The following is a 12,354-nucleotide window of genomic DNA, read 5'->3' as shown; positions in this document are numbered from 1 at the left end:
CAAAATGTGCATAGAGTTAAGGGGTCTGAGTATTTTCTGAATGCATAAAACAATTATTCATACCCATGACTTTTTCCACATTTTGTTACTGAATTTAAAATTGATTAAATTGAGATTGTGTGTCACTGGCCTACACACAATACCCCATAATGTCAAAGTGGAATTATGTTTTTAGAAATGTACACAAATTAAAAACGAAAAGCTGAAATATCTCTAGTCAATAAGTATTCAACCACTTTCTGATAGTAAGCCTAAATAAGTTCAGGACTAAAATTTTGCTTAACCAGTCACATAAGTTGCATGGACTCACTGTGTGCAAGTGTTTTACATTATTTTTTTAATGACTACCTCATCTCTGTACACCACACATACAATTATCATCATTGAATTTGAAACCGATTCAACCACAAAGACCAGGGAGGTTTTCCAAAGCCTCGCAAAGAAGGCCACCTATTGGTAGATGGTGAAAAAAAAGCAGACATTAAATATCCCTTTGAGCATGGTGAAGTTATTACACTTCAGACGGGTATCACTACAAAGATACAGCCATCTTTCCTAACTCAGTTGCCGAAGAAGGAAACCACTCAGAAATCTCACCAATGAGGCCAATGGTGACTTTAATGGCTGTGATAGAAAACTGAGGATGGATCAACATTGTAGTTACTCCACAATACTAACCTAAATGACAGGGTGAAAAGGAGGAAGCCTGTACAGAATAAAAATATTCAAAAACATGTATCCTGTTTGCAACAAGGCACTGAAGTAAAATACAGCAAAAAATATGTCAAAGCATAAAAAATGTTGTCCTGGTATTTATACTTTCTGAAGGCACTGTACATGCTACAAATGGGAAGCTTCACTATTCCTCCAATCTCTATCCCTCAAAAGTTAGTATCCCTAAGACAGCATGGGCTAGTTTTACAGATAGATTGCACCAGTACTGTACTACATTGTACTCTAGTCCATAAATAGTCCATTCCCAACATCACAGACCCAAATGTAGGACTTCACTAAGGAAACCAGTCCAGAGCCCTTGTTACCATAATCCAATGTAATGAAAAAAAGACCAACATTTTGTTTATTTTTTATTTTCTATAAAAGAGATGAGTTTACTCCATGATCATAACAGATTTAATCATTGACCGACCACTCACATACCAAACAATAAATCAAGGAAAATGTTACACAACCCCCCCCCAAAAAAACAAAAGACCAAAAATGTAACACAAAATAAAATACCTGAATAAAGCAAACTCTCTGCTGAGCACATTCTGAAGAATCCATATCTATGGCACATAACTTCCATCAGTTACCATGGGGATAAAATTAAGGAATTAATAAAAGGCTTTGAAGGAATGAAAAAGTATGACCTTTTCATAACTTGTCTAACAAAACAAAATGATATATAGGCTATTCATATATGGTGGAATTCATCAAAATGATGACTGACTTTAGCCAAGAAACTCGTTCTCTTGTAGCATTTTGTATATTAATCTTCATCCCCGTTTAAAACGCTTTTCTACAATGGGACACATGCGTCCCTGCGCCACATACTAAAATCATACATACACAATCATCCACACAAACATTCTGACACACAAATGCTAAAGTGGCGCGGCACAGAGACATGTCTACTTAAAACTGTACTGATTGAAAATTAGAAAGTAGTTGAGTGAAGTGTACACTCATACCACAGAAGACCAGCTAAAACTAGATTTAAACCTGAATATCGTTAAATGGGTAAAATATAAAATGCTGACTTTTCCTTTGACTTTTTACACAAGCTTATCCTAAAACTCCCTCCCTCCCCATCAAAAATTACACCTCCCCTTCCGTATCCACCCCAAGTGTAATACATGCCAACTAGAATCATAGAACAATACAGGCACTGGAGAATTACACCATAAGCGAAAGCTCAGAGGACCGGGTCAGAGGTCAACTCGTCGTGACCCTCGACCTGTGACGCCAACAGAATTAGAACTCACATGTATCCACTAGAATCGAACATGAAAAAATATAGAAATCAGAGCTGTTTTTGTAGGGTTTTCTATAACATATTTTTGTCAAATTTTATATGCAATTTCCTTATTTCTCAATTTTGTACAGCTAAAAGTTTCCCTATTAATTGTAGTCATAATATTAACAGCAAGACTCATGCACAGACTAGCCAGGAGGTGGAGCTCTTTTTTAGTCTCTGCATTAGTAAAGTCTGGAGGGTGGATGTACATCCCAAATGGCACCCTATTTCCTATTTAGTACACTACAGTACCCCATGTGCCCTGGTCAAAAGTAATGCTGCATCCTGGAACTAAATCAATAAGAAGTGTCTCATCTGTTCTTATAAAAGCCCAATAAAGTTGCTGTTGTCCCCAAATGACAAAGTAGAGTTTCAGGCTCACTACCAGATTAGAACCCTTTGGATATGTTCTAATAACCATACCAGCACACCACTTATATTGCATGTCCAATACATTGCTGTTTTTTTTTTTTTAAAGTAGTATGCTAGTGTGGATAAAGTAACATTTTCATTTTAACTATGCAAATTTCAGGACAAAATACGAGCAAGGAATAGGGAGGAATCAACACAGTTCATAAATCAAACAGTTCAGTAATAGTTATTGGAGTCTCTGGTTCAATAGTTTGTGAATCAGCTACAAAGAGGAAAACGCCATTAATTAATGACTACTTTCCTAGCTGTCTCTAAGCGCAATAATACACAATAAGGTGTTACAGTGATGGTGAACTCCGAGTCAAACCAACCAAGACATAGCTCTAGAAACAGCTGGAGTCTGACTTCATCCCAAATGGGAGCCTATTCTCTTTTTAGTGCACTACTAAACTAGTGCACTATGTAGGGAATCGGGTGCCATTTGGGACTGAGCCTCTGCCTCTAGTACTGATCAGAATGTTTTGCTCCAGCTTCAGATGAGGAAGAAAACATGAAATATGACAACTTCAAATGGTTCTTTAATTAATTAACACTTGTTGGAATAATGCATATATTAGGTTTTATCCTCTTTAAAAAAAACAAACTAAATGCTTTGTTTAAAGAGGGGTGAAGAGGACAAGGGGGAAAAATCTATTTATATATTAAAAAAAACAAAAAAACTTTATATGAACAAAGAAGCATTTAAAAAAAAGGAGAAGTGGGAGGAGTTCAGCATTAAAAAGGTAATGGTTGTTTGGCATAGACGGTGGGGGAAGTGTGTTGGGGAGGGAGAGGTAAAAAAAAAAATATATATAAAAAAAACAAATAAACAGTAATCATAGAATAAGAAAATACCTCTTTACAGTAGATCCTACATAATGAAAAAAGAGATCTGCTTTCTCCCTCCCGCTGCCGGCGGACTGTCCCATACTTTGTTGTTACTGATTTGTTCGTATGCCCAGGCAAGGGAGAGATAGGCCTATGTACTGTCTGTGTCTGTTTCGACAATGGACAGGAGTGAGGCAGAAGGCAAAGCTGTACTGTACCTTACTACTGACAAAAAAATACATGTCAGAAGTTTAATTCCCCCCCCCCCCCTCTATACACACACACCTGTCCCCACCATTTCCTTTCATGTGTTCTTTCTGTAACAAAACAAAAAGCAGATCACATAAAAATACTTATTCTGCCTCTCCTCTTATCAGAAAGACGTCTGTCTGGCAGTCTATATGAGCGCCTCGGTCTCGGTCTGTAAATACGCATCAGTACTTTGTTTCTCAGAGCATGTCACCGTTACTGTGTTTATCCGTTATCATCTTTAACTTCCATTTACAACATTGTTCTCCTTCGCTCTGTCCCGTGTGAAAGTATCAAACAGGTGTGACATTACATGACCACCAGGAGTCCTTTCCCTCATGTCTTGTTGCCAGGGGCAACAACAAGGGTCAATTCCCCAGAGAAACAACACCAAACATGGTTGAAAATATCCTGTTCATGTTGCTCCTTCAATGTGGCGTCTTACTTCCAAAGAGGCTGCATAGCAGAGCAGGTAACAGCCCAGTAGCATCTTGCCAGTCTGGGCCAGTCCAGCTGAAGATCACCCTCTCTGCTCTGCGGGGGGATTGTTTAATTCACGTCCTGTATCTTGGTTCATTACACCCCCCCCCCCCCCCCCCCCCACCATCTGTGATGTCATACAGAAGATTCCATTTCAGAAGAAATGTTCCATTCCATTTTCATTATTCCGTTGTGTTATTTGTGCAGTTTTAAGTTTCTGGGGGTTCCCTCGTCATCAGAACAAGTTCTCCTCAAAGATAGCCATCAGGTCGCTTTGGAAATTCATGTCAATGGTCGCCGCCATCTGTAGATGGGAGAGGAGATAGAGATTGAGGTGTCAGAAGAGCTGAGAGATTGAACATGGAATGGAGACTGATCATAACATAAACTCTTTGACATTGCTTGTGCTTCTCCCCTCCTGTCAATTCCCAAAGAGAAAAGCATGGATATATGTAAAATATATATGTTTTACAAAATGCAATACAACTATGAAACACTGAGGACAATACACATGACAATAACCCTACAATAACAAACAAATAATGCAATCCACCAACTATTAGTGGGGGGGTAAAAATTTGATCCAGTTACATATCGGGATTTGACGATATACCGTATCGTTTTGACAATGTCGCAATATTATTTTTGCACTAGTTATCTGCACCAGTTTTTTCTCCATCTTATTATAAATTACGGAACCAATGTTTTCAGTACTTGTTTCCATGAATCATCAAAACTTTTTTTTTTTCATGGCTCTCTCGTCTATCTACAGCAGATATATGGTGAGCAATATGTTTGGACCATGGAATCGCACTAATAAGTATCGTGATAACATATCGTGAGGACCCTGGCACTTCCCAGCCCTACCAACTATGTGGAAAACTAGTCTCACCGCTTCTCTCCTCCTCCTCTCCTGCTCACGGCGTCGCGCTAGCTCCCTCTGCTGGTCCTGGGCTGAGGGCTGGGGCGGTGTGGGGGCCTGTGGGGGCTGGGGGAGGGCAGCGGGCTGGGCCTGGGGGGCTGGTGCCTGGGGTTGCTGTTGGGGTTGGGGGGCCTGGATGTGTTGCTGCTGCTCCAGACGTCTGCTTCGAGGCTCCTCATGAACCCTCCTCGACTGCTGCTGAGGCTCCACGATATCCTCATCATCCCTGTCACGACCACTGAGAGAGAGAGAAAGGAGTGAGTTTACCCAAAGGCTTTGTAGCAAACGTTCTCTTGATGACCAAGACTTACTCATAGAACAGCAAAGTGCTTCAATTTGACATTTTGTTCATTCATAGAGAAAAAAGCAATGAGTTTCGCAAAGTTTGGTAGCTAACATGGTATGTTCTTTTTTGTCGACAATCCCAGACCCGCAAGACTCATAGAACAGCAAAGTGAAACTTCATTTGACAAATTTGGTTCGCTCACACACACACAGAAAATGTATTGTCAAACATCAATGTTGAAATTCACAGAGAAAAATTGAATGCAGGGTTGAAAAACTTCGGAGTTTTTGAAGACAACCCAACTGTAATCCTCACCGTAGTTTCTCCTGCTCCCGGCGCAGTTTGTCCCTCTCAGCCTGCTCTGCCTGGGCCTTAAGAGCCTTTTCTCTCTCCTCTTTCTCCCGGGCGGCCCGGCGGAACTGCTCGAAGCTGTCGCTAGACGACTTCACTGCAGACAAGGGCGCTGATGTGGGCTTCTGGGCCAGGCTGGCCCACGAACCCATGTTCTTCAGTTTCACATCCTGACCGATGGATAGATGGAAAGATAGACGGAGAGTGAGACAGACACAGATAGACAGATGAGCGCGAGGGAGGGGATTGAGGAAGAGCAGATACGTTAGTATTTGATCATGACTGAACAAGGGGTCAACTCATCACAGTCACTCATGGCAATAGTTTGGCTATGACGGTATTCTCATTATAAGAGATAATATACAGAGTATACCAAACATTAGGAACAGCTTGATACACACGGGAAACTGTTGTGCGTGAAAAACCCAGCAGCAGTGTAGTTCTTGACAAAAAACGGTGCGCCTGGCACCTACTACCATACTCTGTTCAGAGGCACTTAAATATTTTGTCTTGCCCATTCACCATCTAAATGACACACCTATACAATCCAGGCCTCAATTGTCTCAAGGCTTAAAAATCCTTCTTCAACCTGTTTCCTCCCCTTCATCTACACTGATTGAAGTGGACTCCTTTCTCTCTCACTTTAACAAGTGAGACCAATATCAGAGCTTTCACCTGGATTCACCTGATCAGTCTCTCGTGGAAAGAGCTTCATGTTTTGTATACTCTGTGTATTATATTTAAGTCATTTAGCAGACACTCTTACCATGAGCGACTTACATGAGCAATTAGGGTTAAGTACCTTGCTCAAGGGCACGACGGCAGATTTTTCACCTAGTCAGCTCTGGGAATCGAACCAGTGACCTTTCGGATACTGGCCCAACACTCTTAACGGCTAGGCTACCTGCCGCCCTATATGTTTATAATAAGGTGTATGTGTGTATGGCAACGTGCTGCTTGGCCTTCCACCCACCTGTACCTTTTTGGGCGCGACGGGCGTTTTGGGCTCCTGTTTGAACTTGTCCTTGTCTGGCAGGGAGGAGGAGGGAGGAGCGCTGGGCTCTGAGGAACGGATGACCGGCCGAGAGCTGTCCATCGACTTTACATCTGATGCACATAAACACATACAAGGAATACAGAACATGGTCAAAAAGAAAGACATATGCACTCATTTGCTGTGCACCACACACAACCACGTTTATTCTTACGGAACGTTTGTTTCTCTGCAGATGAGCACTACCCCAATATTGTTCTTCTATAGACAATACACCCCCCATATAAAAACATACACACTAGGGCTGGGCAATATGGCCAAGTTATTTAACACTATTTTATGTTTTTGAATCATAAAAGTTCTACATTTGCTTTATGAGTAGTGCATGACCCTAGGGTGGCAACACATATATTCTAAGTGTTTTTCTCCATTCTGATTGCTTAATACTGTTTAAATCAAACTTTTTGCGTGTATTTCCTGCTCTCATTTGAGATAATTTCAACACTGCCACATAGGGCTGCACGATATGGGCAATACATCTAGGCCTTGTTTTTAACCAAATGTTAACTTGCGATTTAGATCAAAACACTTTGAACTGTTGTACTCATGGAAATATAATGATTATTATAATTCTATAGTTTGAATATAATAGTAGGCACTTTGAATACAGTGTTTGACATGATAACGAATTAAACTGCCAAGGAGTTATTTGTGACAGAGTAGAAACCAAAGTGTTGGTCAGTGTTTTCCAGGGGACCCTTTAATCTTTGGCTACATTAAACGTTTGCTATTACTTAATGTTGCTAACCATTTCATCCACTGAAATCAGGTTGTATTAGTTAGCTATATGTTCTGACGCAGTACATTTATTAGCTAGCCTAGCGATGAGCATTAGCGGCTAACAATTCATTTTAGCCACAACTTGCGAAGAAAAGACAAACTAGCTGTTTGCAGACAGTTAGAGAAACTAACAGTGTAATTACAGAACCTTCGTGGATTTATATTACTAAGCAAAGTGGAAAGGAGCTTTGTTGTATCTGCTGCATTGCCTATGCAATCTCGTGGTCGAAGCATTAACTTCTTACGGCTGAGATCCCGTTAACTTCTCTAGGATAGGGTGCAGCATTTTCACGTTTGGATGAAAAGCGTGCCCAGATTAACAACAAGTTTATCTTAAAAATGGTGTGAAATACTTGTATATGTTTGAGGAATTTTAATTCCGAGATTTCTGTTGCTTGAATTTGGCACCCTGCACTTTCACTGGCTGTTGTCAAGTCGATCCCGTTAACCTCTCTGGGATATGTGGGACGGTAGCGTCCCACCTGGCCAACATCCAGTGAAAATGCAGAGCACCAAATTCAAATAAATTACTATAAAAATTTAACTTTCATAATCACACATACAATATACCAAATTAAAGCTACACTTGTTGTGAATCCAGCGAACGTGTCAGATTTAAAAAATGCTTTACGGCGAAAGCAAACAATGCTATTATCTGAGGATAGCTCCCCAGATAACAATCACAGACCATCATATTTCAACCCTCCCGGCGCGACACAAAACGCAGAAATAAAGATATAATTCATGCCTTACCTTTGACGAGCTTCATCTGTTGGCACTCCAATATGTCCCATAAACATCACAAATGGTCCTTTTGTTCGATTAATTCCGTCGATATATTTCCAAAATGTCCATTTATTTGGCGCTTTTGATCCAGAAAAACACCGGTTCCAACTTGCACAACGTGACTACAAAATATCTCAAAAGTTACCTGTAAGCTTTGTCCAAACATTTCAAACTACTTTTGTAATACAACTTTTGGTATTTTTTTACGTAAATAATAGATAAAATTGAAGACGGGATGATCTGTGTTCAATACCGGAGGAAAACAATGTGTAGCATGCTTTCTGGTCACGGGCCTCTAACAAACAGTACACTTCACTGGAGCCTCATTCTGAACATGGCTACTTCTTCATTTCTCAAAGGAAAAACCTCAACCAATTTCTAAAGACTGTTGACATCCAGTGGAAGCGATAGGAACTGCAGGAAGGTCCCTTAGAAATCTGGATTACCAATGAAATCCCATTGAAAAGAGTGACCTAAAAAAAAAAATCTGAATGGTTTGTCCTCTGGGTTTTGCCTGACAAATAAGTTCTGTTATAGTCAGACATGATTCAAACAGTTTCAGAAACTTCAGAGTGTTTTCTATCCAAATCTACTAATAATATGCATATCTTAGCTTCTGGGCCTGAGTAGCAGGCAGTTTACTCTGGGCACCTTATTCATCCAAGCTACTCAATACTGCCCCCAGCCATAAGAAGTTAACTGCGCTACTTGATTGACAGGGGGCGAGCTTGGTGAGAGAGTGAGAGCAACGACTCAAGTAGCGGAGTGAACTATAAAAGAGGACGTTACACACGGCGGAGTGGCGTATCACATTTAACAAACCAAACATTGAAATACCATTAAAGAAGTTAAAGTAAAAACCCAAACCGGTCAGTGCATAAATACCGGTATATAGTAAAATACAGTATAACGCCGAGCACTAACACACACACACACACACACACACACACACACACACACACACACACACACACACACACACACACACACACACACACACACACACACACACACACACACACCACACTTGATTCCTATCCTATTTTCCCTAACCCTAAATCTAACCCTGAACCTAACCATAATACTAACCCTAAACCCCAAAATATATGTTTTCCCTTGTGTCAGCAAGGGTCCCCACAGGCGTACTCACTCTGCTGTGCATGACCTGGTAGAGAGGGCTTGCTGTGGCAATCTGGGTGTTTGTGAGGGTCTTGTCTCATGGCTGGGCTGAAGGGCTCTCCTCCTCTCATCACTGGAGAGGGAGGAAACTTCTCTTCTTTCAAGCCTACCAGGGCCGGGGGCGCACGCTGCTCCTTCAACACACAGCACAAAGCCGGATAGGGTTAAAGGCACATTCTGGAAGATGTTCTGCTGTTCAGTGGTCGTTTCTATGAATGATATTCACCCATTAAAAAACAGACTTAAGATTGTGGCTTAAATGCTTGCTGTCCCTTCAACAAGCATATAGAAATAGGTTAACGCGTACATTCCCCACACAGAGGCTCTATCGAACTTCACACAGCACAAAAAAGTCAAGACCAGGGATTCAAATAGTATTTGTAGTAATAGTATTTGTTTTCACTTAAATATGTTCAGCTTTTGATTGCGCAGGCCTGGAGCGCACATTTTTTTAGGACTAGTCTATTAACTCCATTGTTCCAGGCAAGCGCCAACAATCGAGCGAAGCTACAGTATTTGAGAGAAAACAAATATTATTTGAATGCACAATTTAAAAAAAAAATGTTTATCCCCTTTTATCCCCAATTTTCGTGGTATCCAATCGCTAGTAATTACTATCTTGTCTCATCGCTACAACTCCCGTACGGGCTCGGGAGAGGTCGAACGCCATGCGTCCTCCGAAGCACAACCCAACCAAGCCGCACTGCTTCTTAACACAGCGCGCCTCCAACCCGGAAGCCAGCCGCACCAATGTGTCGGAGGAAACACCGTGCACCTGCCCCCCTCGGTTAGCGCGCACTGCGCCCGGCCCGCCACAGGAGTCGCTGGAGCGCGATGAGACAAGGATATCCCTACCGTCCAAACTCTCCCTAACCCGGACGACGCTAAGCCAATTGTGCGTCGCCCCACGGACCTCCCGGTCGCGGCCGGCTGCGACAGAGCCTGGGCGCGAACCCAGAGACTCTGGTGGCGCAGCTAGCACTGCGATGCAGTGCTCTAGACCACTGCGCCACCCGGGAGGCCCGAATGCACGTTTTCTAAACAGATCCAGATGCAGACTGACAGAAATAGAAACCGACACACACACAATACTCACTTTCTTGGGCTGCAGGTTGTGTGGCGGAGACTGGTGCGTTATGGGGGGATACTGGGGGAGGTGGGGGGAATGCATCATGATGGGGGAGGGGTTCTCCCTTAGGTGCCCTGTAGGCAGAACAGAAAGGGAATGATTAGAAACACCATTTAGTCTGATTCAAATCCTACAGCAGTGTCCAAACATACCGAAACACACAACATTCTAAATTGTCTCTTTTGCAGTCACGCTGTATTGATTGCTATTTTATAATAATGTAGTTCCTGAGACACTACACACTTCCAGGTTTGGTGAGATCTGAGGTCTTCTAATAAATTGATCAATCAACCAATTTAATCACTCAATCAACACTTGAGTCTCACCGCTGTTGTATGAATCAGCCTTGATCTGTCGAGGGGAGAGGTGTTGCTGGATGATGTGCTGTGCTTTGGCGGAGGACTGCATGGACCCCTTGTGTTGCCCAGCAGCGGCATGCCTGTCTGACTGACCCGTCTGCTGCGCCACCGGCCCCTGGGAGGGGTAACCCATCTGTGCATGCTGCTGCAGGTGGCGGGCCACCTGGTGTGGGAGTTGGATCTGCTGGGGCTGGCGCGAGGGGGGTGTGGGTTTGGACTGGGGCTGGGGAAGCTGGACTGAAAGCTGGGGTGGCTGTAGAGAGGGTTGGGATGGCTGGACCTAGGATAGGAGGATAGTATCAGTTTAATGTCCCAGAGGGCAAATTTTACTAAGACACACAGTGACTCTGTATAAGACATAAACAATGTACATTACACACTCAACGTACACAATCCAAATATTATAAAAGCATTATGTAGACCCAAAGAAGAGTAGCTCCAAAAGATCCAAATAAACCAGGGCTGACCCCATTTAGTCAACAGGCTGTTGGTTGCAAGATTTTTTTTGTCTAACCGTTTATTTTCAAAGTGCACAAGACACCTGTCTGATTTGCGCCCGTCTCGGTGGACTAATCCATTGCGGCAACCACGGGGATGGCACAGTCCATCACTAAGTTATATGTATATGGTTTAAATATGTAAAAAATCTAAATGTAATATTATTTTATATGAATAATTTTATAAGAAGCTCTCTTGTGTGTTGGATATGGTCGCTGTCCGCGGTTTTTGAAATAATCTTCAGTGCACCGTAGAATTGCCATGTACATGATGGAAAAATGAACCAGCATATTGGGATTGAGAACAATGCAGCAAAGGCAGCAGCAGAATAGATGAGGAAACAGCCCTGGCCTTAAGCCCTAGTTTTTTCCCGGGGGGGGTGGCTCGGTTGGTTGAGGGGCAGCTCTTGGATGGTTGGTGGCCTGGAGGTTGGGGTCTTGGGCCAGTGGGTCACTGGTTCGGGTCCGCGTTTTAACTTGGTGGGAGATCTGTTGACGTGCCCTTGGGCGGGGTGCTTGACCCCTCCTGTTGGTCGCTCTGGACGGGAGATGGTTAGATGACTGAAGGTCATGTAAATGTTGACTGCAGGCAGAATGTATTTAAAAAATATATATTTTTATACAATTCCTGACAGAATAACCTACTGTTTTTTGACGAACTCCACGGTCCTCTGATAATACTAGTCCCTTGCGAATCGACATCCCTGTGTTTTGAGAAAAATGTCTGTTTGACAGGTGTTGCTCACGGATTGAGGAAGAAAACAACTGATTCGATTAATTGAACGAAGTGCTGCGCATAGCCTATATACGAAGGGCCTAAATGTATCAACTTTCACAGTGAATGCTTTTGTTCATATGTTTTGTAGGAATGGATTGAATATTGCCAAATGCATCAGCAAAAAATTATTTGCCTATTTAATGTAACCCTTTCCATTAATAGATTGCAAAGCAGCATACAACTGACCTAAACCTTTGGAAATGATAAGTTCACGTTCGCACCCAAGTGCACTGTTTAGCTCACATCTG

General features: G+C 42.3%; 1 protein-coding gene across 6 annotated transcripts in view; it reads right to left on the bottom strand.

The window, feature by feature from the left end:
• Positions 1–314: 314 nt before the first annotated feature.
• Positions 315–12,354, bottom strand: part of LOC129832827 (bromodomain-containing protein 4-like) — a 49,905-nt gene continuing 37,865 nt past the window's right edge. For 4 of the 6 annotated variants that reach the window (XM_055896865.1, XM_055896867.1, XM_055896866.1 and 1 more), the window contains 7 exons: positions 10,799–11,111; positions 10,440–10,546; positions 9,315–9,477; positions 6,518–6,651; positions 5,509–5,714; positions 4,878–5,145; positions 315–4,289 (listed from right to left, as the gene is read on the bottom strand). In XM_055896865.1, coding sequence (XP_055752840.1) covers positions 4,221–4,289; positions 4,878–5,145; positions 5,509–5,714; positions 6,518–6,651; positions 9,315–9,477; positions 10,440–10,546; positions 10,799–11,111 — 1,260 coding nt within the window. In that variant the 3' untranslated portion in view covers positions 315–4,220. The remainder of the gene's footprint in view (positions 4,290–4,877; positions 5,146–5,508; positions 5,715–6,517; positions 6,652–9,314; positions 9,478–10,439; positions 10,547–10,798; positions 11,112–12,354) is intronic. The other 2 variants (XM_055896864.1, XM_055896862.1) reach the window with 2 other exon arrangements.

Source organism: Salvelinus fontinalis, chromosome 34 (assembly GCF_029448725.1).
Source record: "Salvelinus fontinalis isolate EN_2023a chromosome 34, ASM2944872v1, whole genome shotgun sequence".
Classification (NCBI taxonomy): domain Eukaryota; kingdom Metazoa; phylum Chordata; class Actinopteri; order Salmoniformes; family Salmonidae; genus Salvelinus; species Salvelinus fontinalis.
This window is presented reverse-complemented; position numbering and strand designations above follow the sequence as displayed.